General features: G+C 36.5%; 1 protein-coding gene across 6 annotated transcripts in view; it reads left to right on the top strand.

The window, feature by feature from the left end:
- Positions 1 to 26816, top strand: part of STXBP6 (syntaxin binding protein 6) — a 94580-nt gene that overhangs the window by 56127 nt on the left and 11637 nt on the right. For 5 of the 6 annotated variants that reach the window (XM_059849834.1, XM_059849830.1, XM_059849831.1 and 2 more), the window contains 2 exons: positions 16145 to 16275; positions 18000 to 18165. In XM_059849834.1, the coding sequence (XP_059705817.1) occupies positions 16145 to 16275; positions 18000 to 18165 (297 nt within the window). Of the gene's footprint in view, positions 1 to 16144; positions 16276 to 17999; positions 18166 to 20917; positions 20989 to 26816 lie in introns of all 6 variants that reach the window. The other variant, XM_059849836.1, reaches the window with a different exon arrangement.

Genomic DNA, 26816 nt, shown 5'->3' with positions numbered 1-26816 from the left:
AATATGCTCATATTGTAAATTCTTCAAAGCTGTGAAAGCAAGTCTTTAGAGTGTGAAGAAACCCTGTGTGTTTTTTTAAGTACACAGATTTTTGCATTTTTGTTTCAAGCATTTTTTGAATTTCAATTCTATTTCTGGCTTATACCTCTAATCTGAAAAATACTTATTCAGTAAGGTGCTAGTATGCAAAAGACAGCAAAATAAAGGTTTGTTGAATAGGTTTGTCTTTGCAAGGACTAATTTGTGATTTTTATTGCCCCTATGGAAAAATAGTAAATGCTTTTCCCCTCTCAAATAGTAATTCTTCAGCAACCATTCTGTTTAAGTTTTTTAGTTTCTAAGGAATTCAATAAATTCTCTGAGTTTTCTAGAAGGAAAAGGTCTGGAAGTGCACTGTATTTTCTTGGTGGGTAGAAAACAGAGAAACCAGCTGTTTCCACATGCACCACATTTGGCTTGATTTGAATTACCTCTGTCTCCTTAAGGTGAATGCTTATCTGAAAGAAACAAAACATTAAAGTGATTAATTGTTTAGAGCTTATTTGTAGAAAAAATTGATTCCTGGTATTGAGAGAGCCAACCACAAAGCGTAGATCTTAATAATAAAACAGATCTTGATGCAATGTAGTGAGTTCTTCCAGGCTGAACAAATCAAAGCACTTATTTATTACTGAAGCAGGACACAGTTTGGCACTGCATGGATGAAATTGTCCTGAATTTATACAAACAAAAAATATTAGCCTTAGGCCATGTGAATAAGACAGTGGTCTGGAGCTGTTTTCTCCTGAAACATTGGGCAGAGGCATGAAGCTCTGATCCAGTTCTCTCTTGATGTCTGGGCCTGGCTGGCTGGGAAATGGTGCAGAAGAGAACCATTAGGAGAAAATAGATTGTGACAAAGCTCCTTGTCTGTTCTCCTTTTATCTTGACTTAGGAAGATTGTCATACCGTTGTCACAGTGCTCTGATAGGAAAGGGAAGTGTTACGAGTTTGAACTGTGCAGACAGTAGTGGTGTGTAATACAAATGTGTGGCTCTAAGCAATGAGAAATAGTGATAGATGGGCTGCAGTCCTGGATCTCCCAGCCCCACTTCCTGAAACTGTGTAGAGCTGAACCAAGTAAAGTAAATAACCTTTGATTTGAAATGAGACTTTCACTAGCTCATACCATGCTTTAGACTTTCACAGTGTTCTTTTCGCTGCTCAGCATTTTCCTTTAGCCACCTTGAGTCTGCCTTTGTCAGATAATGATTATTTAATCTTCTCTCAATTTTATATTTCTTTCCTTTTTAATACTGAATAATGTATTTTGTTGAAATGATTCCTTTTTAAATGGGTGATAGCACAGTCTTTACAAACCTTTTGATTCATCTATTGGGTTTAGTATTTCTGGTTTTGCTTCTAAGCTTGAACTTTTTAAGTGGAATTATATGGATTTGTTGCTGTGGTACCAATAATGCCTTGTTCATAAAAGATTCAGCAGTATAGCTGGCTTCCAGGCTAGAATAGTCACTCTTGAATATGTATAATTGTCTCTGCATGTGTAAAAGGTATTATACAGGAATATTGGTTAAAGGCTTTTTTTTCTTATGTAGATGGGAATGGTCTTAATAGAGTTGCACTGAGAAAAGAAGCCTCTGATTGTGGCTGTGCAGTCCTAGTAAGTTCTTTAACCATGGCAAGGGTAGGAGAGGAGCACGGGGCAAAGGAAGCACAGATAATTCAGTGTTAAGTTCTCTATATTCAGAAAGAATGTAAAAGAGTGTTAGGGTATAGAATATGATGTGTTTCAAGATAAGATACGCATTTTTCTTAATTTCTGGCATAACTTCAAAAATATGTATCCTGGCCAAAAATAATCAAACTTATCTAAATCGAGAGAGACTGCTCTCCTCTGCCCCTTACCCCATCTAAAACCTGTTTACTAGAAATAGCCATTCTTTGGCTTTTACATAAGTCACTATTCTCTGAAGTAAGTCCTGGTTCAACTCTTTAAATGGCATTTAGGTATTAAAAACTAGAAATAGATTGCTTGTAATGCTTACATTTATTTACTAGCTGTCCTGTTACACTGTTCTCCAGGAATTATTTTTTGTAAATTTGAGGGTTCTTAATAAATCTTAAACAACATTCACTGGAGCTGTTTATGATGCTGGAGTTACTTCTCTTCTTGCTTTGGCTGAACTTTGTTCTTCTTTTGCTTCTTTAATCCATAAAGCACCCAATCTTAAGTCCTCAGTATAGACAGTCTTGAAAGGATAGGTATTGATTGCATCAGTTGATGGTGGGTATAAAGGCCATGTGTGTAAATTAGGATTGGACTGGGACTTACACCTCTTGACAGCCTGTCGACCAGCTGAACAGATCGCATATTATTCTCTAGTGTGTTGAGAGGGACTTCATGTGTTCTGTCTTCAGTAAATGCTAAAGTTCTCAGTAAAATAGGGTACCTTTAGTTAAATCAGTTTTCCTTTTAATATATTGATAGTATACACCAGAAACTTACAATTTCACAGTGTTTAAATTTTTTAAATATGAGTCAACCCTGACATATTTTTTCTGTGGAATTATGAAAGCGTTATTCACTAAAGTGAATACTTTTGAGGGATCAATTTTGTAATTTAAATCTCTGGGCAAAGTTGTTGAAGCTTAACCTAATTGACAAAACCTGCAACTTTAAAGGAAAATTATTTTCTTCAGGAAGTTTTCACCCTTTTTTGTTGGTCAGCTCTCATCATATGGTTTTTGAATTTTAAGTTTAAAAAGTAGCTAGGTGGATCTATAAGTATACCTTTCTCTTTCTTAATGCTTTTAAGCTCAGAAGTCAATACATGTAAATTACGTTCTTAATGTTATGACTTCTTAGTTGATTGTTATGAGTAGACTTATGAGTTCTTGGTTGATTGTTTGATCACATGGCAAATTTAATTTCAAAGGACATTAGGCAGTAAACTTTTTTTTAAATCAACTTAATTTCTGTATCATTAATTGATTTACCAGGAAATTACTAGTCTGCAGTGAAAGTACATGGCATTACTAATAGGAGGTGAAGAAAGAAGTGTTAATTCACTTTATCATGGTGTCATTGGAAAGGCTTTTTTAGCCTATTGGAAGAATATAAAAATCTGGGGCGATAATTAACTTTATACATTTGTACCCTTGCAAATATTGCTCTATTATGGAGACTGAAAACAAAGAGGCATAGGATGCAGTAAAATTTTGAAGTATTTTCTAAAATATGTCCTTAATTCATGTAGAATAAGCAGAAATTGTTAATGGAATATCTTAGGGAAAGTGCTTTGATGTTCCTACTGATCAGTGTTCAGAATTTACTTTCTGAATTGCCATAGCTGAATATGAGTGCATGTGTTGCAGGGATACTGATTTGCTTTGTGAAGGTATTACTCAGGACACAGTCTCATGTTTTTGTCTGCAGCTATTAATAATTTCAGTAATGCAACTGTGTTTTCATTTAAATTTGTATAGTAAAATTTTATATTGGACTTTTTTATTTTAGAAAGGCCAATTATTGTTTTTTGAGGAGAACATGGCTAAATGCTTTTCTCAGTATCTACCACTCTAAAGGTTTTTTATGTTCATGACTTTTGCAAGCTTAGAAATAATTTTATTCACAAAGAGTAATGGCTTAAGGAAACTGAAAAACCTGTGGAGGTATTATTGCTACTACTGTAGCTCAAGTTAAAGCCATTTTGTTCGTGTCTTAAACAGCAAATTTTAGTGTAGTTCCTAGCCCATGAAAAACACATTGATCCATTTAAACTAAGCAATTTACAGTCAAGATGACAGATTTTCTTCTTTGCTGCACCATTTGCCTGGTTTTATCAAAGAGTATTTATGGATGACTCTAACAGGTTAATTACGGGACAGCCTTCATGGACTAGGCAGCAGACAAGCCAACAGTCATGGTGATTCTTGTCTGTAACTGTGCAGTGGGAAGAAGCTATTAGCAGCAAATTTACAAGCTAGGAGGCTTAAAATAATAGATTATATTAATACTGTGTATTAGAGGGCAGAAAAATCAAGCAAATGCTCTACTATACATAAAACTTCAGAAGAGACAGAGGACCTTTTCTTTCAGGATGGGAATTTTCTGTATTAGAGGTATATGAAGCAGAGAATAAAAAAAAACCTCCCAAGAAGTCATAACCAACTGGCAAAACCCCACTTTTTACAAAGACAACTGCAAAAATACAATACAAAAATGCATGTAAGTTACATACTAATAAATTTCATTCAAGAAAAATAGCAATTGTTTTGTATATGTTGAAAATCCAGTTGTTAGTCCTGGTGTTTGGAGATTCTTCTGTTTCTTTATATGTTTAATTTTGAATGGAGGGAAGAGAGAAAAAAATTATAGTCTGATAGAAATACTGTAGGTTTTTTCTTTTACTTTATTCCCCTACCTTAAAGTGCTTGCAGTTTTTACAGAGTGGTCAGCACAGTTAAAATGACTGACATAAATGTTAAGAATATAGAACTTGATCAGAAGTAAATGCTGACCGCAAGAGGGCAGTTAAGTTGAATAACAGAATTATTTCTGGGTAGTGTGTCATTTCTGTGTATTTTTAGAGTTCATTCAAGCTCTCACTATAAGCTTATGGAAAAATTACTTAAATTGAAAATTGCAAATCAAATTTAGTTTGCCAATCTACTCAGTGCTAGGCTCTTAAACACTATGTTTGGTCTGATTTTAAGTGTCAGACCCTAAGCTTTCAATAATTAAGTAAAGCTAAAGTAAAATATTGGTGCAGGTAAAAATTGTGTTACATAAAACTGACACTAAAAGACAAAATATCTATAGCTCATTACATTAATGTTCTGCATTACAGCAGTAAATTGATGCTTGTAAAGGAATTTATGAATACCTGTGTAGACCTAATATCACTCACTTAGGTGGGAATAGAGTTGTGTAGCACAGCTTTCATTGTCCTTTTAGGCAGATGGGGTAATTTGTGTAGCAGAGGTGGAACTATGAGGTGGGAGGAAGGGCTGAGAGGAGCACGGGGCTCGGAGGTGTGATTCTGTGTCCACACAGTGGCTCAGTGTCATAATGGGTTGGCTGCTGGTGGCATGGTGGGTGTGGAAGCTGATCCTGCAGCCAGTCCTGGTTCATTTCCTTTTCCATTACTAGGATAACAGATGTGCTGTGTCCCTCAGGTTTGCAGGTGGTATTAAATTCGAGGGGGGGAGGTAGGACTTTCAGTAACGTGGCTCTAGATGTGAGAATGGGGACACAGAAAGGGACTTCTGATGTTTGGCCAAGACAAGAGTGAAATCCTGCACCTGGGCTGGAACAATCCACTGCCTGGGGTGGAGGACTGCCTGTCAAGTCTGGAGAGGAGAGGAAATTAAACACCATAAGAAAATGAAGTTCTTCATTTGGTTTATTATCTTTGGCAATTAAGTAACTTCACTGAATGATAATGGTTGTGCCACTTTGAGCAGGGGTTTGACTAGGTGGTGACCTTGAGAGTTCAGATTCACTTTTGGATCCTAAATTGTAAAATGAGCAGGCAGCTTTGAAGAAACTCTAGCATGTTTTGACAAAGTAATTCCAGTCTGTAATGAAATCAGGAATGTTTTGGTAGTCTGGGTGCTGTGTACAGGCTTCTTAAAGTTTCATGATGGAATTGGTTCAAGAAGCATAAACTTTTCTGCAGAAAAAGCAGAGTATTAGATTCAGATTAAATTGCTGTCAACAAGCTGGATGCTTTCTAAGACTGTCACATACCAGTGGACATTTTTTTCCTGAAGATTGAATTTGGATATCTCTGTTAGTCCTGAATTTACTTTTTTTTGAATGACAAGTACAATAATTAAGTTCTGGGATGCTGGTAAATGCAAAACATCTAGTGAGAGATGAAAGGTTCTATTATAAAAAAACCTAACTTTGTTTTATACTTGCTCCTGATAAGTATTGCCAAACGTATCTCTGCTCAATCATTAATGAGTTGGTTATCTTTTCCAGAATTTAGCAGTGAGTTATGGCAAGATTGGAACAATATTATGCTCTGAAAGAAGTTGCGTTTGATTTTAATTTTCCAGAGTAATTTCCCTTGTGAGGAAATCCCACAGTCAAGTCCTACTTATTAAAGTTGGTATTTGAATTTTACTTTGCTTTTCAGTGGTGGATGTTACATGTTAATTCTGGAACTATTGGATGGACATGGTTTTATTTGGTATGTTTCTGTGTCCTGCTGTAGAATGGGTGGCCCTGATGTGTTCCGTTTTAGGTTAAGTGCAACAAAAGACATGAAAGTGAACACAAATTACACATTTTCTCAAGATTCAGGCAACAAGTAGGTCCTAGCCTTCTCAACAGATTACAGTAGAGAAGTAGCCTCATTTAGGGTCTTCCATTTTAAACAAATCCGAAAAATTATTTTCATATGGTCTAGTTTGAGCCTTCTAGTGTCTGGCTGGAAGAAATCAAATGCATTTTCCATTTCAAGTGTGTTTCCAGAGTTTCTTGTGAAACATTTAGCATGGTATATGTGATCCACTCTGTTACCTCCAATGCATTGCAAAGGACTGAAAAAAGTCGTTCACGAGATGCTAAAATGTCATGAGGCAAAAAAGCTGCAATGTCAGATTTCATTTTTCAGGTTGTATATGTCTTTCAGTCTGCTTGTGTTTAGAATTCATAAATTCAAATATATGGTTTTAGAAAACCTGCCAATATTTTTGTGGGTTTTTTCACATTTTCACCGTCTTGCCCAGGTACCAAATTTGCCTTATCATATGCTGGTCTGCATCTCAATTTCTACTTTAGGAAGTCTGAAAAGGAGTTAGAAGGGTTAAGTACAGGGAGATGTAATGAGCAGTTCATCCGCTGTAAAATAGACCCCTCTTGTTGCATTTTGCATGAATACATAGTGACAAAAGTAGGAACAAACCTTCAAGACATTAAAGTGTTGCTTGTAGTATCAGTTCTCTCTATGTTCAGATTGTTGACAATTTTTCAGCATTTCTTCATACCCAGAGTTTGTTCTTATGGCTGTTCTTTTTTTTTTTTTTTTTTTTTTTTTTCACACGCCCCTCCCCTCTTTAAAGTGATTCTACTGTATTTCTCCTAGATTGGAGAATTTTCTGTCCTCCAGATGCTAATATGGTTTAGGGCGTTACTGTTGTAACATTGTATTTTTCGTCTCCTGATATATGGAGGAGCCTTTTTTTAAATTTGACTGTAGTACTACAAAGTTCTCTGTAGAACCACCCACCAAGACAGCAGGCAGCTCCATCCATTATAGATCTTCTACCAACATTCACAGCTTGGCTGGAAGCTAAGGGGGCATGTCTGGTGTCTCAAGTTCAAACTGCTGAGTGTCCTAGATAGTGAAACTACTTTAAATATTTGAGATTATAGATCTCTCTGATCCAGACTTTTTATATGTTTCAAGCCTGTTCTTTGGGCATTTTTTTCTCTTTTCACAGTCTTTCAAACTGTTGCATTTATGTGCTTCAGAATATCTTTAGTCTTAACCTTTTGAATGTAGCAGAAATCCGGATCTGAAGAGCAATTCTTCTTTCCTTCCACCTGTTTTTAATTTGGCTATAAATATAAATGTATTACTAATACACAAAATCTGCTAAAGAGAATAATTGGATTTTCCCCTCTCAATGGCTGTTATTAGTGTACTGTGTCTAGGAACGCTATGGATATTGCTTTACAGAAAGTATACATCCCTCAGTGTAAGTTTCCTTTACCTTATCCTTTGTGTACTGTCAACTAATTTATACTTTCACTGGCTGTGTTCTGGTAGGAAATTGGTCTAATACAGTCAGGGAAAACACATACTTTCAAATAATTCATACTTATCTACTTGGGCAGATAAAATCCTATTGTTCGCGTACTTGAAAACTAAAGAAAAACCAAACAAGCAGTAGTGCTTTTAATAGACATGAGTTTATTTCTGGCCTCATGTTAGTTTTTTGTTTCAGATTGGGTTTTTTTGATAATTGTTATTTGGTAGAGCAAAATTGGAATGTACATCTGTAGTAGTAGCTTCTATTGTTGGCCTTTACAGATGATGGACAGAATTAGTTCAGTCCATGTAGACTTGTTGAATAACTCTTCAATATTAACCTGGAGCCCAAAATAAAACTCCAAAATGTTTCCAAACTGAAATTTATTTTCTCTTTTGGCTTTATACCACATTTCAGCTGTACCTTTAGGTACCTCCCCACTGATATATTTCTGGGGTGTTTATTGCTTTGGGGATGTGCATATGTGTGTGCTTCAATTTCTTCATAGCTTTAAGTGGTTGAAGGCTGACAGACTTTTTTAGGTGCTTATATTGAGATTTAGATGTTTTCATACCACATGTGAATGTGAAGGGTTCTCTAGAATTCTCTCAGACAGTCTGAGTTACAAGTGTATGGAATTTGCCCCCTGCTGTTCTGACTGAGGCCATTGTATAGCAAAAGCTGGGGATTTTGGCTTGGATGGCTGTAATAGTCCTTTCTTACATCTGCTCAGGGAAGCTATTTATTTTAGTGGCAGTCTCATCTGCTGTATTTTAGGTCATTGATTAAGTGCAAAATCAAGAAAAACACAGTTTTCTAAGTAATTTTAAAAGCTCCAGTAAACCCTCTACCCTGTTACAACAGGATTCTCTTAGAATGTAGGATCTTAAAAGTTGTTGGCCAGTTTGTTTCAGAACCTGAAGCCTCTCAAGTTACCTGAGCAAGCTTAAAAATGGAGCACTGTTTGTTAAATGCCATGCTCCTTGTATGAGTTACTGAGTAACAAATTCATGCTTTAATTTTCCAGAGCCTCTTCCTGCCTCTCAGGACACTTGCAAACAAATTCAAACATTGTTTTCGCGCTGGTGAGGTAGTTCCTAGTGTACTCTCTGCTAAGGATGCACATCTGTTAACTTGCACGGGAATGATGCCAAATTCCACTTAAGTTGACAAGTACTTTTGTGGTATTGATTTTAATTGGTTCCTCACAGTTTCAGGTGCTGAAATAACCATTTTGTGTTAAAAGGACAACCCACCCATATATTCACTATGGTCTGTGTCTTGAGCATTGATTCCTCAGCTAAATTTAAGTGAGATTTTCTGCAGTGTGCATACATGCTTAAAGGTGATTTTAAAGTATGCTTGCTGTTCAGCAAAGTGTGTGTAGAATGCTGCCTTCCTTTTGAGGAAAGGAGAGCAAAGAAGATTGAAAGTATAAGTGACCAGAAAAATAGAGTGAACTGAAATTCTCAATCACCAGATATTCTCCAATTAAGAGATGAGGCTCTATCATGCCAGTACAAGGCGAACTACTAAAATAAAATGCTCTAGGTCAGGATCAGCCAGAGCTCTATTCTAATTGAGAGGTCCCTGATAAAGATTTCGGTGTCTGGGTTGTAAGAAATTTATCATTCTTCCCTGGGACATGGCTGGAATATCTGTTATCTTCCCTACAGTGTCCCTGCTTTGGTAGATCTGCCTGAGCACCATGCTGTCCTCTCAACTAGGTTTTAACTAAAAACATACACAATAAATCTGCTGGTTTTGACTAGAAATGTTTTGAGTCCTCAAATGCAGCTGACTGTGTTCAGGAAAAAGGAGGTGGGAAAAGTTTGAAAGTTGGCTGCTTTGCAATATAAAGTAGTAAAAGGCAATTCAAACAAAACCTGGAAGTTCAGTCATCATTCTGGAAGTGAAAATGTGTTTAATAAGATTCCTTTGCAGATATTTGCAGTTAAGCAGAAGCTTTCTCTCTGACGACAAAATGAAGTCTGCTATTCTTGCCACTGTTACCTACAATTGTCTTTATAACTGCCACTATGAAAAGTAGCTGCCTTGATATCAGTAATTTAAACTATATTGCTGTAGTATTTGAAGAATAACTCAAGCAAATTATTAATTTAAAACTTAAAAATTTTGATACTTATAGCTTTAAAATTTTGATAGAAATGAAGTATGAGTCTTCTGCAATGGATATGGATGATGGGGGGTTCAGGTGTTTGAATAGTCATAAAATCTGTTTTTAAGGATAATTGTTTACATGGTTCTGTGAAAAATAAATGTTTCCAGGGGAGGAAACCAAAGGCAAGGCATTCTGCCTCAAAGCAGCAGTTTTTTATTAATACAGCCATGTTGGAAGACTCTCACTTCAGCCTTATAACACTTTATGGTGTCATACACATTAACAAAAAAAAGTATTTTTTCACTGCAACTCAAAGCTTTTTTTTTTTTTTTCCATTTTAAGTCACCAGAACACTTTCTTATCTAGTCCTTTATCTTGGGAATACATATCTTAACCTGAATTTCCAGGTTAACAAATTTTCTTAGCACTTGATTTTTCTTTTACTAGTTAACAGATAAAGATAACTTGCATGTAGAAAGAAGATTTATTACCTACATAAAACTTCATCTCAAACAATGTATGAATATACATTAATTAAGAGAAAGGTGTTTCATACTTTTTTATCCTGAAGTATGAGGCTGGCAGCTTGTTATGGGCAATGATGCAATAGAGCTGATTTAAGCAGGCAGATGATGCTTATTGTTGTCTGAACTACTGGGAGGGGCTGTGGGAAAACCAGGATGTGTTTAGACTTAGGAGTAGTTTGCCTCTTTTATATCTGAAAGCTTCTCTTTCTTCCAATTTGATGTCAAAACATTATGCTGTGCCTAAAGAAACAGAAGGAATTAATGTTTGGTTACACTGCTGTGTATTTAGGGCCATTTACATCCTCATGTCCTATTTGGCAAATGGAGAAGGTGGGACTGTGCTGCTTGTCCCTGCTTTCAGCTCCTTAGATCCCAGATGGTGAGAAAGCAGCACTGTCAAATGAAGGAAAGAGGAAATATGGGCAAAAATAGGAGATGCCATTCTGAGAAGTCAGGCTTCAACTTATGAACATTTTGACACCTGGCAACACTTGACCAGCAAGCGGGAGTTTAAACTTGCCCCAGTTTCAGCTGGTTTTGTTTATTTTTAGTGAGGCTAGCTGTCTTTTGCTGCAAACATATCCTTTCTTTTCTCTGTACCTAAAAAAAAATATTCCTGGAAGTGGCAACATAAGTGTGAATTCTTTTTGCCAGTCTTCTCAGAGCATCCCTTTGTATAGTATATAGATCATTGAGGTCTAAGAAGTATGGCAGGTGTGCAAGAGGTAATAGTTGGACAATCACAGTGGGAAGGCTCAAAGTTCTAGAATTAATTCAGACTACACATTAAATCAGCATTAGTTGAAACTGTTATGAGAAAACATGAAACACTACAAGTTTTGGTGCTCAAACTCAGAGCTGGAAATGATAGGTAGCAAAGCTCACAACCATCATGTAAAGCAGACTGGAAACAGTTTTCCTAAAATTCACAGTTTCATGTATATCTGGTTCTTACTCCTCATGACCTAAGTAAGTCAGAATGCACCTGTTTGTTCCATCTTAATTCTCAGCTTCATTTTTCTGATTGTCGGAAAGGTTTTTCTGATTGTGGGAAAATCTGGAAGTTGCTTGCCAGGACCATACTTTGGGGATCATGTGACCTGAACAGTAGTAGCTTGGACTAGCCTTGCAGAACAGAGCAATACAGACTTCTATTATCATAAGGGTTAAGGGAATGTGTCAGTGCCCTTTCTCCTGCCTAGTCTTCATTTCCTTGCTTTGGGAAGAAAAAGATTTTGCAAGGGTAGGGGAAGCAATTGTAAGGTTGTCTTAGTGAAAGAAGGAAGACCTTCTTATGCTGAAGGAATAGAGATAGATCATCTTTTCTTTCCTTTTCCTTTGGAGTTATATAGGTAAGAATAGCAAATAGGGGCCAGCCCTCATAGATATCTTAATGTCTTTTCTTTGAACCTTTTTACTTTGACATTTGAAAGAAAACCCAAGAAATATTTCTTTCTCAAACTTCTGGGGCATTTCCACAAGTTACTTGTGCTTAGTCCTCTGAGACAACATTTCAGAATTGAGTAGCAACTGGACAAAGATACATAAAAGTCACCAACCTCACAATGTCGTCCACCATAAATTGCTGTAGCTGATTTCTCACATTTTCTTACTTCACTGATATCTGTATGTTGCTTAAAAAGAAGAAATCTTATTTCCATCTGTGACATGCAGAAATGCCATATGAACCTACCATTCATTGATGGGTTCCAAATAAATGTATTTTGTCCACACTGCTACAGCTTGTTATTTTGAAGGCACAGTGTTAACAGCTGTAAAAAAAAAGCAAAGCAAACAAAAAACCCACTTAAAATAGAAGCATAACTTAAATATTGTCTTTTATTAAGATAGATGATGGTTATGTAAGATCTAAGCAAGAATACCTAAATGATTTGTCACAGAGAGGGAATGTGTCTGGGTCTATGTAATTGCTTCCACATTTTTTCATTCTTTTAGAAAATACTTTTTATGTGTTTTCAAGATAACTCCCACTCAGTGGCTGGGGAAGTGCTCTAGTTTTTTAAGCAATATAATGAGCAGCTAGTGAGGATGGTTTTCCCGGCTGCCAAAGGGTTTCTCAGTAGTTACAGTGACTGCCATATTACTGTCAAGCTGTCATGGACTAAGTGATGGTTTTAAGGCATGTTTGGTGGGTTCGTGAGTAGCTGGTTTTTTGAATGCTATAGAAATGCTAGCTGTTTCCTAAAATGCTGCCACATGAAAGGTAAAATGCAACTAGATCTGTTTGGCTGTGCACAGTAATCCTGAGTGTGAGATGTAAAGGAGGAGCTGCTGTTTTCCCAAGAGGATTGCACTATTAAGTTTAAGATTGAATTTCTGCCTTAGGTGATAACATACCCAAGGTCCTTGTAGGTTCCTCCATAAAGGAGTAGCCCTCTTGGCCTCACCTGGAGTTATGTGGTGGATGATACAGAAACAATCATCTAATCAAGATGCTTTTATAATTCATCACCAATAGGCACTTTTGGGAGGGGATGAAGTTTGGAAATGTAATGTAAATCTTTCACTGTAGTACAGAGCACTAAAGGCTCCAAATGCATATTTGGAGCTGCTGTTTATTGATTATTAAAAGTGCTATATAAAGAAGTTTGGAGAAGTAGATTTTTCATATGTCAAACGAACCAGTTTCTGGAGATGCTGAGAATAGACATTTAGTGTTTAAATATCATCTGTAAAATTTTATATTCTCACCTTGAAAGAATAATGCCCTGTTTTCAAGAGCACTTGAATGTATGTCATGTGGAAGCCTTCAGAACAATAGGAAAGTCCTTTTATTAAAGTTTAAGGCTATACATTTCGTGATTGGTTAGCCGTGAGACTCTGAGGGAGAAAAACATCTAGTCCTTCCTGGTGTCAAACCCTTTGTTTTGCAGAGCTGCTAGTGTTAATTATATCTGTGACTTACATATAGTAGGCACATTTTTTTCTTTTTAATACATAGCTCATTTAGTAGTAGGTCATTGCCCATTTTGCATGGAAAGAGAATAATCCACAGGCTATAAAAGTTGAGCCACTATTAAATAGCCTTCAGTTAGTACTGATTTGTAGAAGATATGTGAAACTTGGTCTAGTAGAATGCTGTCAAGTGTTTGAATACATACAGAGTGTAAATTTAGGGAAGATAGGCACATAAACTTGTACAGTTTTAGTTTGTTTCGCACTCACTATTGTGTAGGTTCAAGTAGAAATACAACCTATATACCCTGTAAGTATAGATACATTTCCTGACACCCCTGCTTTATTTGGTTTGTTACACCTGGATGCATGGGCCATGGAGCAAACAATGAATCTTTAATACTAAGCTCGCTTCTTAGTTATAGCAGGCTTTGCATTTCAGTAGTCGTTCTGGTCTAATTTTGCTGCTACCTTTCTGATACTACATTGATCTTCTGTGTTCTGTACCATTTGATGTAAGGTTCTAAATCACCTACTTCACCATGCACCAGTTTGGCTCTCAGTGCTTCCACTGTCAATGAGATTTCTGGCAATTTGTTTACTACATTCTTGTCAATAGGCTGATCAATATACTGAGTCTAGCTATGCTTTCTATTCCAAGGTAGCTTCTTAAAAACAATTATCTCCCTTGTGGAATGCTTATATCTCTTTTTTTTCTTTTTCCCCACTAAAAATTCCTTGGAATGAATTTTCTGTTTATCACATTTAGTTCTCATAAGGATGTTTGGACTTTCACAGACACACTCAGAACTGAAAACATCTCAATCTGAGATACTGAAGAGAGCTTTTCATATTAATCTGCTTTTGCTAATGTATTTCAAAGTACATTTAACAACAAGACACTGATCTGTGCATTTTTAAATTTTCATCCTAAGAATCAAAATTAACTTTTTAACTTCATGGAATGATAAGGTATTACATCAGTATTTACTTAGTGTTCAACTGTATCCCTGGGTGCAGAAGTGCTTGCAGCATACTTTTTCAGAGTGGGAAGCCTTTTAGTTTTCCTGGTTATCTGGGCAAATGGATATATAAAAATAAGCAATCTTGCTGTGTAAGTCTTAATTATTTTAGATGCTCTCTTTGACTGCCAGCATCTAAAAGCAGAGAAAAGCAACTTTTCCAATAATACTCTTATTTGGTGGACCATATGGGTAAAATTATTTTTGGAAAGAGTTTAGGTAGGAAAAAAATAGATGACACACCAGCTTTAGTAGATTATGCAATACAATGATTATAAATTATTTCTTCACAGAAGGTGGAAATGTGTTTGGGAGCGGCTTAACATACAGCAACAGATAAGTGACATGTAAATAAAATACATTTGACTACAGAAAATGTCCAAAGCTGCTCATAGAACTTTCATGGAGTTACACTGATTAAACGAATATTTGTTTAGAGAAAATATCTAATGCAGGAAGTCAGTTTTCCTGCTGTTGAAAAGTTAGCCTTAAGTACTCTTTGAAAACATGATTCTGACTTAATGATACAGTAATTTGAGCATTGTATTGCCTTTTTTATTCTTTTCCAAAATCAGACCTGTCTTCTTTTGTGTGGTTTTTAACATACATTTTGTTTATAATAAGTAATATAATTCTTATTCATGGTTGTTGTTTGTGGTACCTAAAATTTGGAAGGGAAGGTGTCAAACAAACTTTAGTTCCTTAATTCTTGTACCTGTGTTTTTCACAGACTATTGTCTGACTTAATGGATTTACTATGTAGTAAGTACATATACCTGTTCCTCTTGGCTGGCAATCAAATGTCACTAATGTTTCTGGTGTTATGCAGGCATGACCTACATGTACCATGTTGTGAAAAGACTGGAGAAACACTTTGTTTTTTTTCAATCAGCAATATGAAATTCAGTCTAAATTAACAGGTTTTTTTAATAAGGTGCATATACTTGCATGGTCATATGGTTGGGGTTTGTTTTCCTTCTCTGTTTTCCTAAATTGAGAAGATGAGAGAGAAATTATTGATACTCAGTGCTGAATACTAGAAACTTAAGCAAATTAGCATGGGGAAAGGGAATAGTAAGGTAATTGATGGTGCACCTCTCCTGTGAGGAAAGTCTGAGAGAATTGGGTTTTTTGAAATGACCTAATTGCAGCCTTCCAGTACCTGAGAGCCTACAAGAAATCTGGAAAGGGACTTTTTACAAGAGCATGTCATGATAGGACAAAGGGAAATGGCTTCACACTGTAGGAGAGTAGATTTAGGTTAAAAGGTCTTTACTTGGGAGGGTGGTAAGGCGCTGGGAGAGGTTGCCTGGAAAGGTGGAAAGGTGGTTTAGAACAGACTGGATGGAACTCTGAGCAACCTGGTCTAGTGACAGGTGTCCCTGACCATGGCAGGGAGATAGGAACTGAATGATCTTTAAGGCCCCTTCAAATCCAGGCCATTCTGTGATTCTGTGATTGTAAGAATGAAATGCAAAGACCTTTGTTGTAGTGCTGGGGTTTTTTACAGGATGTTGGTAACTTAAGTCGATAATGGCTAAAATATATCCAATTTTGAGTACTAAACAGCTTGTTTGGCATCATACCACCATTCTGGCAATAAGGAATATGCTTTTCAGTATGTTATCCTGGAAAGATAATGCATTCTGCTGTCAGAATCAGTGACATGTATTTGCTTCGTGAGACACTGTAGAAAATACACCAGCAAAACAGCTACTGATAAGTGAAATAAACAGCATGTTCCGGAATCACAAAGCCCATTTCAGTTATATGTTTTTCTATATGTTCAGTGACAAACAAGAAACCAGCTCAAGCATCTATTACAAAGGTGAAGCAATTTGAAGGCTCCACGTCGTTTGTCAGGAGAACGCAGTGGATGCTCGAGCAGCTTCGCCAGGTCAATGGTATAGACCCTAATCGGGTGAGTTTGAACAGTTTCCTAGAAAATGGAAATGGAGCTGTTATGTAACTGATTTGGGAACCAGGCATTCTTTCTATTCAAAGGGTATCTGAAAATACAAGATACAGGTTTAAGTGCAAATTCTTAAAAAAAGTAGTTAAGTGGAATATGTGAAGTAAATTTTAATGGGAAACATGGGAGGAGGCTAAAACTCAGCCGTATGGATTTTTTCTTCTTGTCTTTCCATACTTTCCTTACTGCTTTTTCTTTTCTTTGTAAAGAGCAGAGTAAGAGCCTTGTTTGCTTCAGCTTTAAGCCTCTTGGGGTGTACTTTGACATGCAGCTGTGCTGTGAGATAGAGAAATAGGTAGAAGTGTGTACAGAGGAGGTTGCTGAGATTCAAGTTTGTAAAATCTTGTGAATCCTGCATTTTTTCCTAGGACAGTCCTTTCCTCAGATATTTCGGCATTCCTTATCTTGTGCTAGAAAATGTGGTAGTGTCCTTTATCTGCAAATGGCAAGTGAACACTGATTTAAATTAAAAAATACCAAAAATAAAATAAAACAAATTAACCCTATCTTGAATAGCTGTGGAATTATTCCTTTTGTTTGGGCTGTGCAGCTCACCTTGAGCTATGAATGCAATTCCCCAGTACTAAAACAACATAATTAGAAGTTAAAAATGTGGCTCAAGTGATTTTGTATTGTTTTTATAGCAAAATATTTTTGTGACTAGCTCCCTTGTTTCTTCAAAGTTGTGCTCTGATAAGCATCTTAAGTATGGTGCACCAAATTCTGTCACTACCCAAGTCTTGGTTAGTACCTAAGTCCTTAGTGCCAAGTCTAGTTACTACCTAACGACTTGGTACAAAAAGAAGCCCTTGGCCACTGCCCTATGAAATGTAAGGAGTGGAATTATATTTTCTGTGGGTAAAGGAACTGTGAAAGCAAGTGAAATGACAAAGAGATAATGGATAAGAGTTTTAGGTCCTTTTACAGCATCTGCTATGCAGCTATGTACATAACAGATTGAAAGTCCTACCAAGCTCTTAAGCTTAGAAATGTTTCCTTCAAACTCATCTCACTGTGAATTCTCAGTGTTATCACTTGGTAAACGACATTTACTAGATTAGATTGCAAAACAATGTTTCACAAATACTAAATGTATAGCATGACTTCTTGCACAAAATCATTTTATTTTGGCAGTCGCATCTGGTCTTAGGCTGCACTGTGATTTGTTCTGGGAGTGGCCTTTTGCTCATGTTATTCTGAGTCCTTTCCAACTCTTCATGAAAATGCATTAAATACAATAACTTGGACTTGTTGTTTGCTTAGGACTTAGCTTATTTGTTTGGTTGAGCATGGAGAGCAGATCTACGTTTTCTATAACATAATGTGACCATAGATTTTTTGTTGAGAGACACAAATGCTTGCATAATATAGAGAACACAAATAACTATATATCTGAAGATAGCAATGATTTCTTACGAGAATTTGGCTTTTAATTTTTTTATCTAATTTTTTTTTAATATTTTTGTCATAGCTGACTATTCCTCATTAAAAATAACAGTAAAAAAACCTTCCTGCCTGTTTGGTCTTTTTCATTCAAAAATATGCAGTAATACCAGGATGGTTATTGGTTGCATGACCTTTCTGCTTTTTGCAACACAGTGAGTTTTAAAAAATATCTTTCTCCAAATAATTTTTAAAACAGAAATAATAACAGTCTATTTTTTTTCTTCTAGGATTCCCCAGAATTCGATTTACTATTTGAAAATGCATTTGACCAATGGGTAGCAAACACAGCTTCAGAAAAATGCACATTCTTTCAGGTTTTGCATCACACTTGTCAGCGATACCTTACAGACAAGAAGCCGGAATTTATCAACTGCCAGTCTAAAATTATGGGAGGTAAGTGAATCAAAGCTTAATGCTTTGGAGTTGGACATGAAATTGTTTGCATGTGATTTATTCTGTGTTTAGATAAGCTTGCAGCCTAATGACATCTTGAAATCATGGGTCTGAACATTCTAACTTAGCAGTAAACTTCTAGGCTTCAGCATTTCTCCACCAAGCACCACTTCACACTCTTCTGTTACCGTTTCATTCCTTTTGTTTTAGCTACTGAAACTGATAACAGATGCAGATAACTTTGTCAATCAATAGTTTTCTTTTAGTGTCTTCTCAAACTAAGAAAAAATGTGCAAAATTTCTTGTGTCTTTTCTCATTCTTCTCTTTTCCATGTGAATAGAATTTCTTTGTTTTCTTCTTCGTGTGGTGGTGAGGAGGGAGCTGCATTAGTGGTGAAGATATACTCTAAAATTTTTCTATTTCATATGTAAAGTCTCATGTTGGGTATCTGTTTGCTGATTTTTCTCACTTCCTTCCTTCCTGCAAATAAGTTGTTATTAATAAAGCACAACATATTTTGCCTTTGAACTTGTATTCTTCTTCTAAGCTTGACCTGTCCAAAATTGAGTTCCTGATTTAACTGACCCAGTATTAACCTTATCCTGAACAAGCGTCATCGGAGTGGAAAAAAATTGCTACTGAGGTTCATAAATATATGCTTAACTTTTACTTTTTCAACACACACTAGACCCTACCATGTCCCATGAAGCACACCCACATTCTCCCTTTCATAACTTCCTAGATAAAGTGGGAGTGTTCAGTAATCCTCTGACAGCAGATGGTGACCATTTCCATATTCCTTGCACATCATTCTGACTGGGCACAAGTCTGGTCTGTGTATGTACACACATAGTGCTGCATATAGACATAGGAACTAATAAATCTGCTCGTGGATGCAATGCTTCTGCTGTTCTTCACACTATCAGCTTGTTCCTCACACTGGGTGATAAACTCCCTGTGGGTAGGTTTAAATTTGACAGAACCTGTACAAACTGTAAACCAAGTAATAGTTGACCCTAAATTTCAGTGACTTGCTGTGTGTCAGCTTTACTGAGCCAGCTGTTTGTATCAAAACCCATTTAGTCCAAAACCTGAAATACCAAGAGATATTTTCTGGAATATATGCTGAAATGTGTTGTCAAGCTCAAATTCATCCTGACTACTGAAAGTAAGGTCCAAATGTAGCTAAACAAATCAAAGAACATAGACCTGAGAATATAGTTTGAACTATATTACATCCAGTTGAGAATTTACAACTTGGGTTTTTTGTTGTTGCTAACATGTTGGTGTTCTTTGCTAACTAATCAAAGCAGTATATTCAAATCATACTTAGATCTTAGTACAGTCAGATTTCGAGATGAGGCTTGTCACTTCATCCCCTCAGCCAAGGCAGCATAAGTGATAAAGTGATATTCTTGTGAACTTTCTGGGCATGTGAAATTAATACTTTTTCTTTTTGATGTTTTGACAGTTTAACTTCTAATACTCTACAATTTTTAAAAAAAATAAATTATTAGAATATATATGCATGCACCCACATGATTTTTTAAGTAATTTTTTTATATATATATATATGCCCATCATATGTGTAATGTGTATCTTGTAGCTAAAGCATTTTTTCAAAAATAAAAATTGCCACCAAGAACAGTTTTTCCTAAGTGGAACTACGGATGAAAGAACTTGAAGGGCTTGTTTACAAACCCACTTATCTAATTGAACCTTATTCCTTCCTAAACAATAAGAGTGGAGAAAGTGAAACTTGCACTGCTCCTGTTTCTGCAGGAAGTGCTTAGGAGCTTAGCTTTAAGTAAATAAGGGTGTTCCTGTGGAACTCCAGACCCTCTTCATGGCCTTCTTCCTTTTACCTCCTTTCCCTCTCACACACAGACACAGACACACACACTTCTCCCTATAGACCAGAGCTCTGCCACTGACTCTCCTTCTGCAGAATCATTTTTTGCCTTATTTTCATTTGTGTGTCTTGTAATTATAGTTTGCAGAGTTAAATAGGCTAAACTATTTTCTGTAACTTGATTAATGACATCAGTACTTGCAGCAAAAATGAGAACTGACTGGAGGTGTGGATGCTAATTCTGAGAACAAAGAAAAAATTCAAGTTTAGGCAGACTCTAACAAGATTCCTCCTACTAGTGTCTAAAACTAAATATTTCAGGTTTGTCTTTTGTTTAGAATTTAGGTGAGCCCTCTCCGTAGCTTACATGCTTTCTGGATGTTATGGTGGAGAAGAAAGGCAGGCTTTGGGGCTAGAGGCCTTTTTTTGACTGTTATTTCCCCTTGTGTAAATTTATAACATACAGGTTCTGATACTGGAATGTGTTTAATTTGGAGTATCTTTGTGTTATGTTATTTGGTGGCCATGTTAGTCAGTTTGTATTGCTTTTGCAAAGCAAAGTTGGAGATGGCTGGTGTGCAGAAATTTCATCCCTTAGAGGTTGTGTTCATTGGAACAGCTTGATTCGTGACATAGCACTAAACTGACATTGAGGATGCATTTGACTTTCCTTTCTGAATAGAACCTTGAGATACAGCGACTGAAGCTCTTTAGGGATTAACTCTGGCCCTAGAATAAAGAACAAACATTTGCTGCCACCTTTAGATGCATATTAGAAATGCATTTGGTTTTAAGCTTTGTCCTACCTCTACATATTGATATTTAACAATTGTTCTGCTGAATTAATCAAAATATTCTTGGAAATGATGGCATCTTTATCTTTGTGATCTTTTCTGTAGGACACCCTGCAGGAGTTATTAATGAATCGCTATTTTTCCTCCAAGAATAAAATGCCAATGTGAGAATGGTAGTGAGTACTTTTTCCATACAGTATTTGAGTGTTTTTTCCATCCAGTATTACTCATTTTGGCTTACCACATTTGAGACCTGCTAAGCATATAGTGGTCTTTACCATACACAGCAAGGTTAAAGACTGACCAAAGGAGACCAACGAAAACTTGTGCTAGAATTTGTCCCGAGCATCCTGATCTAGTGGGTGGCATCCCTGTCCATGGTGGGGGTTTGGAAATAGATCATCTTTAAGGTTTCTTCCAACCCAGGCCATTATATGATTCTGTGAATTAGGATAAGAAAAAAGACAATTGTTGCCCTCCCTCCTGTCAAATTCCTGGTAGTTGGTTGTTCCTTTCAGTTCTCACCTGGCAGGCACTGAAAAAAGTGTGTATTTGAACATACTACTCTTGCAGACATTCACATTCAGATAGAAATGAATTTGTCCCCCAAAAAATTAAAGAACAAACAAAAAAACCCCACTAACAACAAAAGTCAGTTATCTGAAATATGTACTGAGTTCCCACACCTGGACTCATAAACTAATGATGGTATTGATAAAAAGCTTGCAACATGTTTCAAATGCTCTCTGCAGGTAGCTGGTATTTTCTGTGCTTTCCCGTAGAAAGTTGATGATAGGTAGGCTGAAGGTTGATGTTTTTCTTCTTTACTCAGGATTGGTCTTAGCACACCTGAGTTATGACACACTCGGTTTGTCAGTCCTGTCAGCCCACCTCAAGGACTTCTTGAGGCACTTTTTACCCAGAGGTGGAATTTATCTTGAATGTAATTTATGATCATAGTGGCAGAGCTGTTCCCTGCCAGTTTTACCCTGATTTCTTTTACTAAGATATCTTTCACTGTTTCACCTCACCTAGCTTCATTAGTTTAGTGGTTTTGATACATTTTGAAGGTACAAGTCCAATTTACACATACTCACTGTATTTATACTTACACAGATGCATTTTTTGTATGGATAAAACATAGGCTAGGTTTGAATATATATTTTACAGCATTTTGGAATTCATCAGTTTTTGCCTAAAATGAGATGGGTGCCAGTTCTGTTTGGTGCTGCTGAACATTACTTGATTGGTGAAGGCTATTTTCTCGTCGCCTTTGTGTGTAACCAAGCAAGACCAGAGTTTTTTCATCCTATATAAAACTTCCTTTCATCTAGCTGACCTCTGATGTGGAAAGGTGATTATGCATGTTCATAATGACTTCAGAACTATTGGAAATGTAAAATCGAATTGCTTTTCTATTTCTTGTTCCTAACCCAGCTTTCTAGCTCTTTAGATTTCTGGCATTGAAGAGGTAAATATAAAATATAGAACTATAGACCATCTGTCTAGGTAGCAGGGGAAAATGTCTTCCAGGCTACTTAAGCCATTTGAAAAATATCTCACAGAATTTAGTTGCAATGACTTGATATTTAAGGATTAGCATTATTGTTTAATATAAAATATTAAGAAATGGAACAGAATATGTTGTCTTGATGATGACTTAGTTCTAAGTGTTGGATTTTTCAGAATTATTTGCAAAAGGATTGTTTCAGAAGGCCCACTGTGGCATGATAGTAATTTTCTAAGTAGGTAATTTATTGGTTTTTCTGTCTCTCTCTTCACAGTATTTAAACTCACTCATAAAATGCAAAACAGATTGGATGTACATCACCTTCACTCACTGTGGACTTTATTGCATTACATATTTTTCTTCATTAAAATAATATATAGTTGATGGATCTGTATAACATTTTCTGTTCTCTCTCCACTTCCAGACCACTAACGTCAAATGGGTTTTTTCCATGTTTGCTTTTATTTAGGTTTGGCAGAGATACAAAATGACCACCTTGGCCAGGTGCTGTTTCTGCTAATCAGTACATGCCCTCAGTTTGCACACCTATATAAACACTGTTCTTTCTGTTTCCTTTTCCCCTCCTTCCTTCTCCTTTAAGACTGGTGCTAATGTGGTGCTTTAAAACTAGTTATTGATTTGGTCAGGAAGCTACAGAGTCTGAAGTTCCCTACAGTGTTGACTTAAGGCTGCCCCTTTGGAGAATCATTGCTGGCCTGGACAGGTTTTTAGTAGCATATGCTTTCACTTTAGACAAATTAAAGTCTTTCAGACTCCCTTATCCCCCTTCTGGGACCATAGCAGACTTCTCTTCATTCACTGTGAACTTCAGCTCTCTATTAGTTTGCTGTTGAGTACCTGGATACTGTGATTGCTCTACAGTTTTTTTTTTCCCCATCTTAAAATGTACCTTGCAAATCTAAGGAGCTGACATGGCTAATGAGAGCAGAGGAAGAAATTTTTCTCTGTTGTCAATAAGGCTTATCTTGTTTTGTTTCTTGCTAATGAAGATGCTGAACAGTCAGGATGATCATTTTGCCTCGTACATCCTCTGTAATTGGTAGGACCTTTTTAAAAGTATAATGTTGTGATGCACAAGGTGTTCTTTGTTATTGTTAGAAATAACTTGCAAGCCTCTGTTTAACTCCCAGTGTTATAGGTATAATTTAACTGCTATCAGGAATAAAATCTGCTTTTTCTTCATGTAAGAGTTGAGATAAATTTGCTCTCCTTTGGAGCTAAAAGTACAAGATTTCAGATACACAAAAATAAATCGTGTGCCTATGTGGAGAATGTTCAGAAGCAATGAAGTTACAAACTAGGATTGTATTAGAACATGCTACAATATAAAATATTCTATGTTACTATGTTGCAAATCAGGAAGACTGAAAAGTATGGGGTCAAAATCTGAATAGTTTTACCAAGGTTTAAAAAGTGATTGTAATATACTGGGTTTGGGTTTTTTCTTCCTTTTTCTGTCTTACATGCTTTGGACAAAATACCGGATTAGATGAATTTCCAAGTCTCTTTCCATCAACATAATATGCAATATTTGCCCACCTTTTTATATTACATCTGTTTCTGGCCCCTTTTGGTATTGATGGGTATTAAAAGATTCAGATGTGTCAGAAGAAATTGCCTAGCTTACATGGGAATAGGGGAATATACTGTAACCAGTTTAAATTTGAGATCGCTTCTTACTCTGAAACCTGGATTACTTTTCAGGGTAGAATAAGATTTTTACCAAGGTGGAGCCATTGATTGTGTCCCCTGGGAGTACAATGACTCTTAATGTTGCATGATTGGTAAAGACTAAATTAAGTACAGAATATGTACCACTTACATCAAAATAGTTCCCAGACTTGATAACTAATGCTTTTTGAAGGCCATAAACTTTCTAGATTCAGGTGCAAAGACTTAGAGAAGTGTTTTGTTTACTTTCAAAGAAAGTGGAAGTCCATGTCAATCATGCTGTCCAGGCTGTGAGACTTCTAGATTTTATGGATCAAATATAAGTTGGGAAGTAAGTTATCTTTGAAAGATAAGTTGAAAAGTTGATGTTTAGATTTAAGTTCAGATTCAAGCTTTCAAAGCTGGAAATACAGTGAAGATTGTACTTTTTATAAATGTTCTGTCTTTCAAATCACTTAGGTGTCCTTTCTGGATCATCATTTAAATATTGAAATTATACCTAGAAAACATTCCATTTGTGTGGAATTCATTAAGTTGTAAGAGTGTATAATCTTACAGGATTTCAATCACAGAATTACTGTTTCTATAATCTTCTATGTATTATCTCAAGCTGTTTAATAAGGCTTTCACATGGGTGTTTAAGAGACATCAGAGAGAGATGGTTTTTTCTCTTTGAGTCTTTTTAGTAGCTCTCCCTCTTTTATTCAAGAGAGCTTTTGACCAAGGCTGTCAGCACAGCACTAATAGGCATGAAAGGATGTGTAACAGTTGGCAGGGAGGTAACAGGGATGAAGAAGGAGGGGAATAACATGTTCGTGCTGTGGACCTTTATAATCAGCTGTTGTGTTACAGATGTGATGGAAAGCCTTGGCTTAATGTTAGTCTAGGAAATTTAATGCTCTTGTAATGATGATTTCAACAAAACAAATGTGCTCAGCAAGGAGAGGCAGCTAATGGATGTGTCAAGTGCCACCATCGGTTGAAACTTCATCCATCTAAATATGTGGATGTTGAAATACTGTGGCATCCTGAGTTAGATGCTTAGTATTACACTTAATCCTTTATAATTACTGTGGTGTTTCTTGGGTATCATTCCAAACTAAGTTGTTTGTTATTGTGAGCAGTTTCATGACAGTCTTAGTAGTAGAAGAGGTTTGCCTTCATGTCTTCAGTGCTGTGTAGCAGTAATGAGCAGTTCTTAACTTATTTTTTTATGGCATAATACATTCTTCCAACAAAATGTATGATTTTGATTGGTGAATATGGCTAATACATGGGAGTCACCTGAACCTTGACACAGACCAGGAGAAACTTTCAGATCACCAAAACCTGTAATTGCCCCTTGAGCTTTCTGTGGTCACTTGCTTCATTCTAAAGTGTTGTTTTCAGTGATTCAGTACAGTTTGGAGATGGAAGAAGAGATTGGGTTTTTGTAAAATGCTGTCTATAAGAGCAATGTTCAAGCTGGTTTTTATTGAAACAGATGAGAGCAATGTGCATAATTAGCAGCAAAACTATTCAGGCATAAACATATGTCAGTCATACCAATCTTAGGTGATTGGGATGGTGCTGAAATATTGCTTGTAAACATATAGCTCCTGGATTACCCTGAGGAAAGGCTGGCACAGCCAGTCGCTCTCAGGTCAGATGCTGCTGCATTTTTCATTTGATGTTTTGTAGCCATTGCTCTTGACTGATTTCATCCTGACCTTGACCAGTTCTTACTCAGTCTTCCTTCTTACTCATGAACCATAACTTTATTTTCAGTGTATGTGGTAATAGAAGTTGGTGATTTTGAATAGGCTGCTTGAGTAGCAAACACAGAATTTTCAAAGTCACTTACCTGATGAAGGAATATGAATCTGTTGACAAATACACTCTGTTCCATGCCTCCATTGTAGCAGGTTAATGCATTATGTTTCTCAGTAATAATTAACACTACTTAGGCAGAAGCTCAATCAATAGTATTGACACAATGTCTGCAGGAACTACCTTTGTTTAGAAGAATCCTGTGGTTCATTTTCAGGGCGTGTTGCTGTCTAAATCTCCTACCCACCCTAAAAGAAATGTCAGTACTTCGGTGAATTCAATTTGAAACAAAACAACAAAATTGCATCAGGAGATGTGTTGACACTTTGGACTGCCTTGACAGGGAAAAGTGTGTTAGGCTTTCTTTTGGTTTTGGCTGGGATGGAGCTCATTTTTCTGCATAACAGCCGACACAGTGTTGTATTTTAAATTTCTGACCAAAACTGTGTTGGTAACACACCAGTGTTTTAGGTGAGGTGTGCTTACACAGTGTCAAGACCTTCATGGTCTCTTCCTTCTGCCTTGTCCCCCAGCAAATGGCCTGGGAGGGGACACAAACAAGGAAGCTTACCCCAACTGACCAAGGAGATGCTCCACGCCATGTAACAGCACGCTCAGCAATAAAACTGGTAGGGAAGCTGCCTTTTCCAAGGTAGATATTGCTCAGGGACTAGCTGAGCATTATGCCAATGGTGAGTGTTGGGTGGTGACTGATTCTTTTTCCATCATTTGTACCATAAGCTTTCATTAAAAACAAATTTTTTTCCTTTTAAATATTAAGTATAAATCTTCATAGTAGTCACTGGTTGGGGAATTTTCTTGTTCTATATGAAATCTGTTTCATCATTCTGAATATTCCCTATGGAAAATATTCAGATTTTTAATCAAACTTGTTTGAATATTTCAGCTTGTGGTCATGAAGAAATGTAGTAAGTACAGCATTTTGCTTGTGGCAGAAATGGCCGGAAGGATTTAACCAAAAAAACCCTCACA

The sequence above is a fragment of the Haemorhous mexicanus genome, chromosome 6 (assembly GCF_027477595.1).
Source record: "Haemorhous mexicanus isolate bHaeMex1 chromosome 6, bHaeMex1.pri, whole genome shotgun sequence".
Lineage (NCBI taxonomy): Eukaryota > Metazoa > Chordata > Aves > Passeriformes > Fringillidae > Haemorhous > Haemorhous mexicanus.
This window is presented reverse-complemented; position numbering and strand designations above follow the sequence as displayed.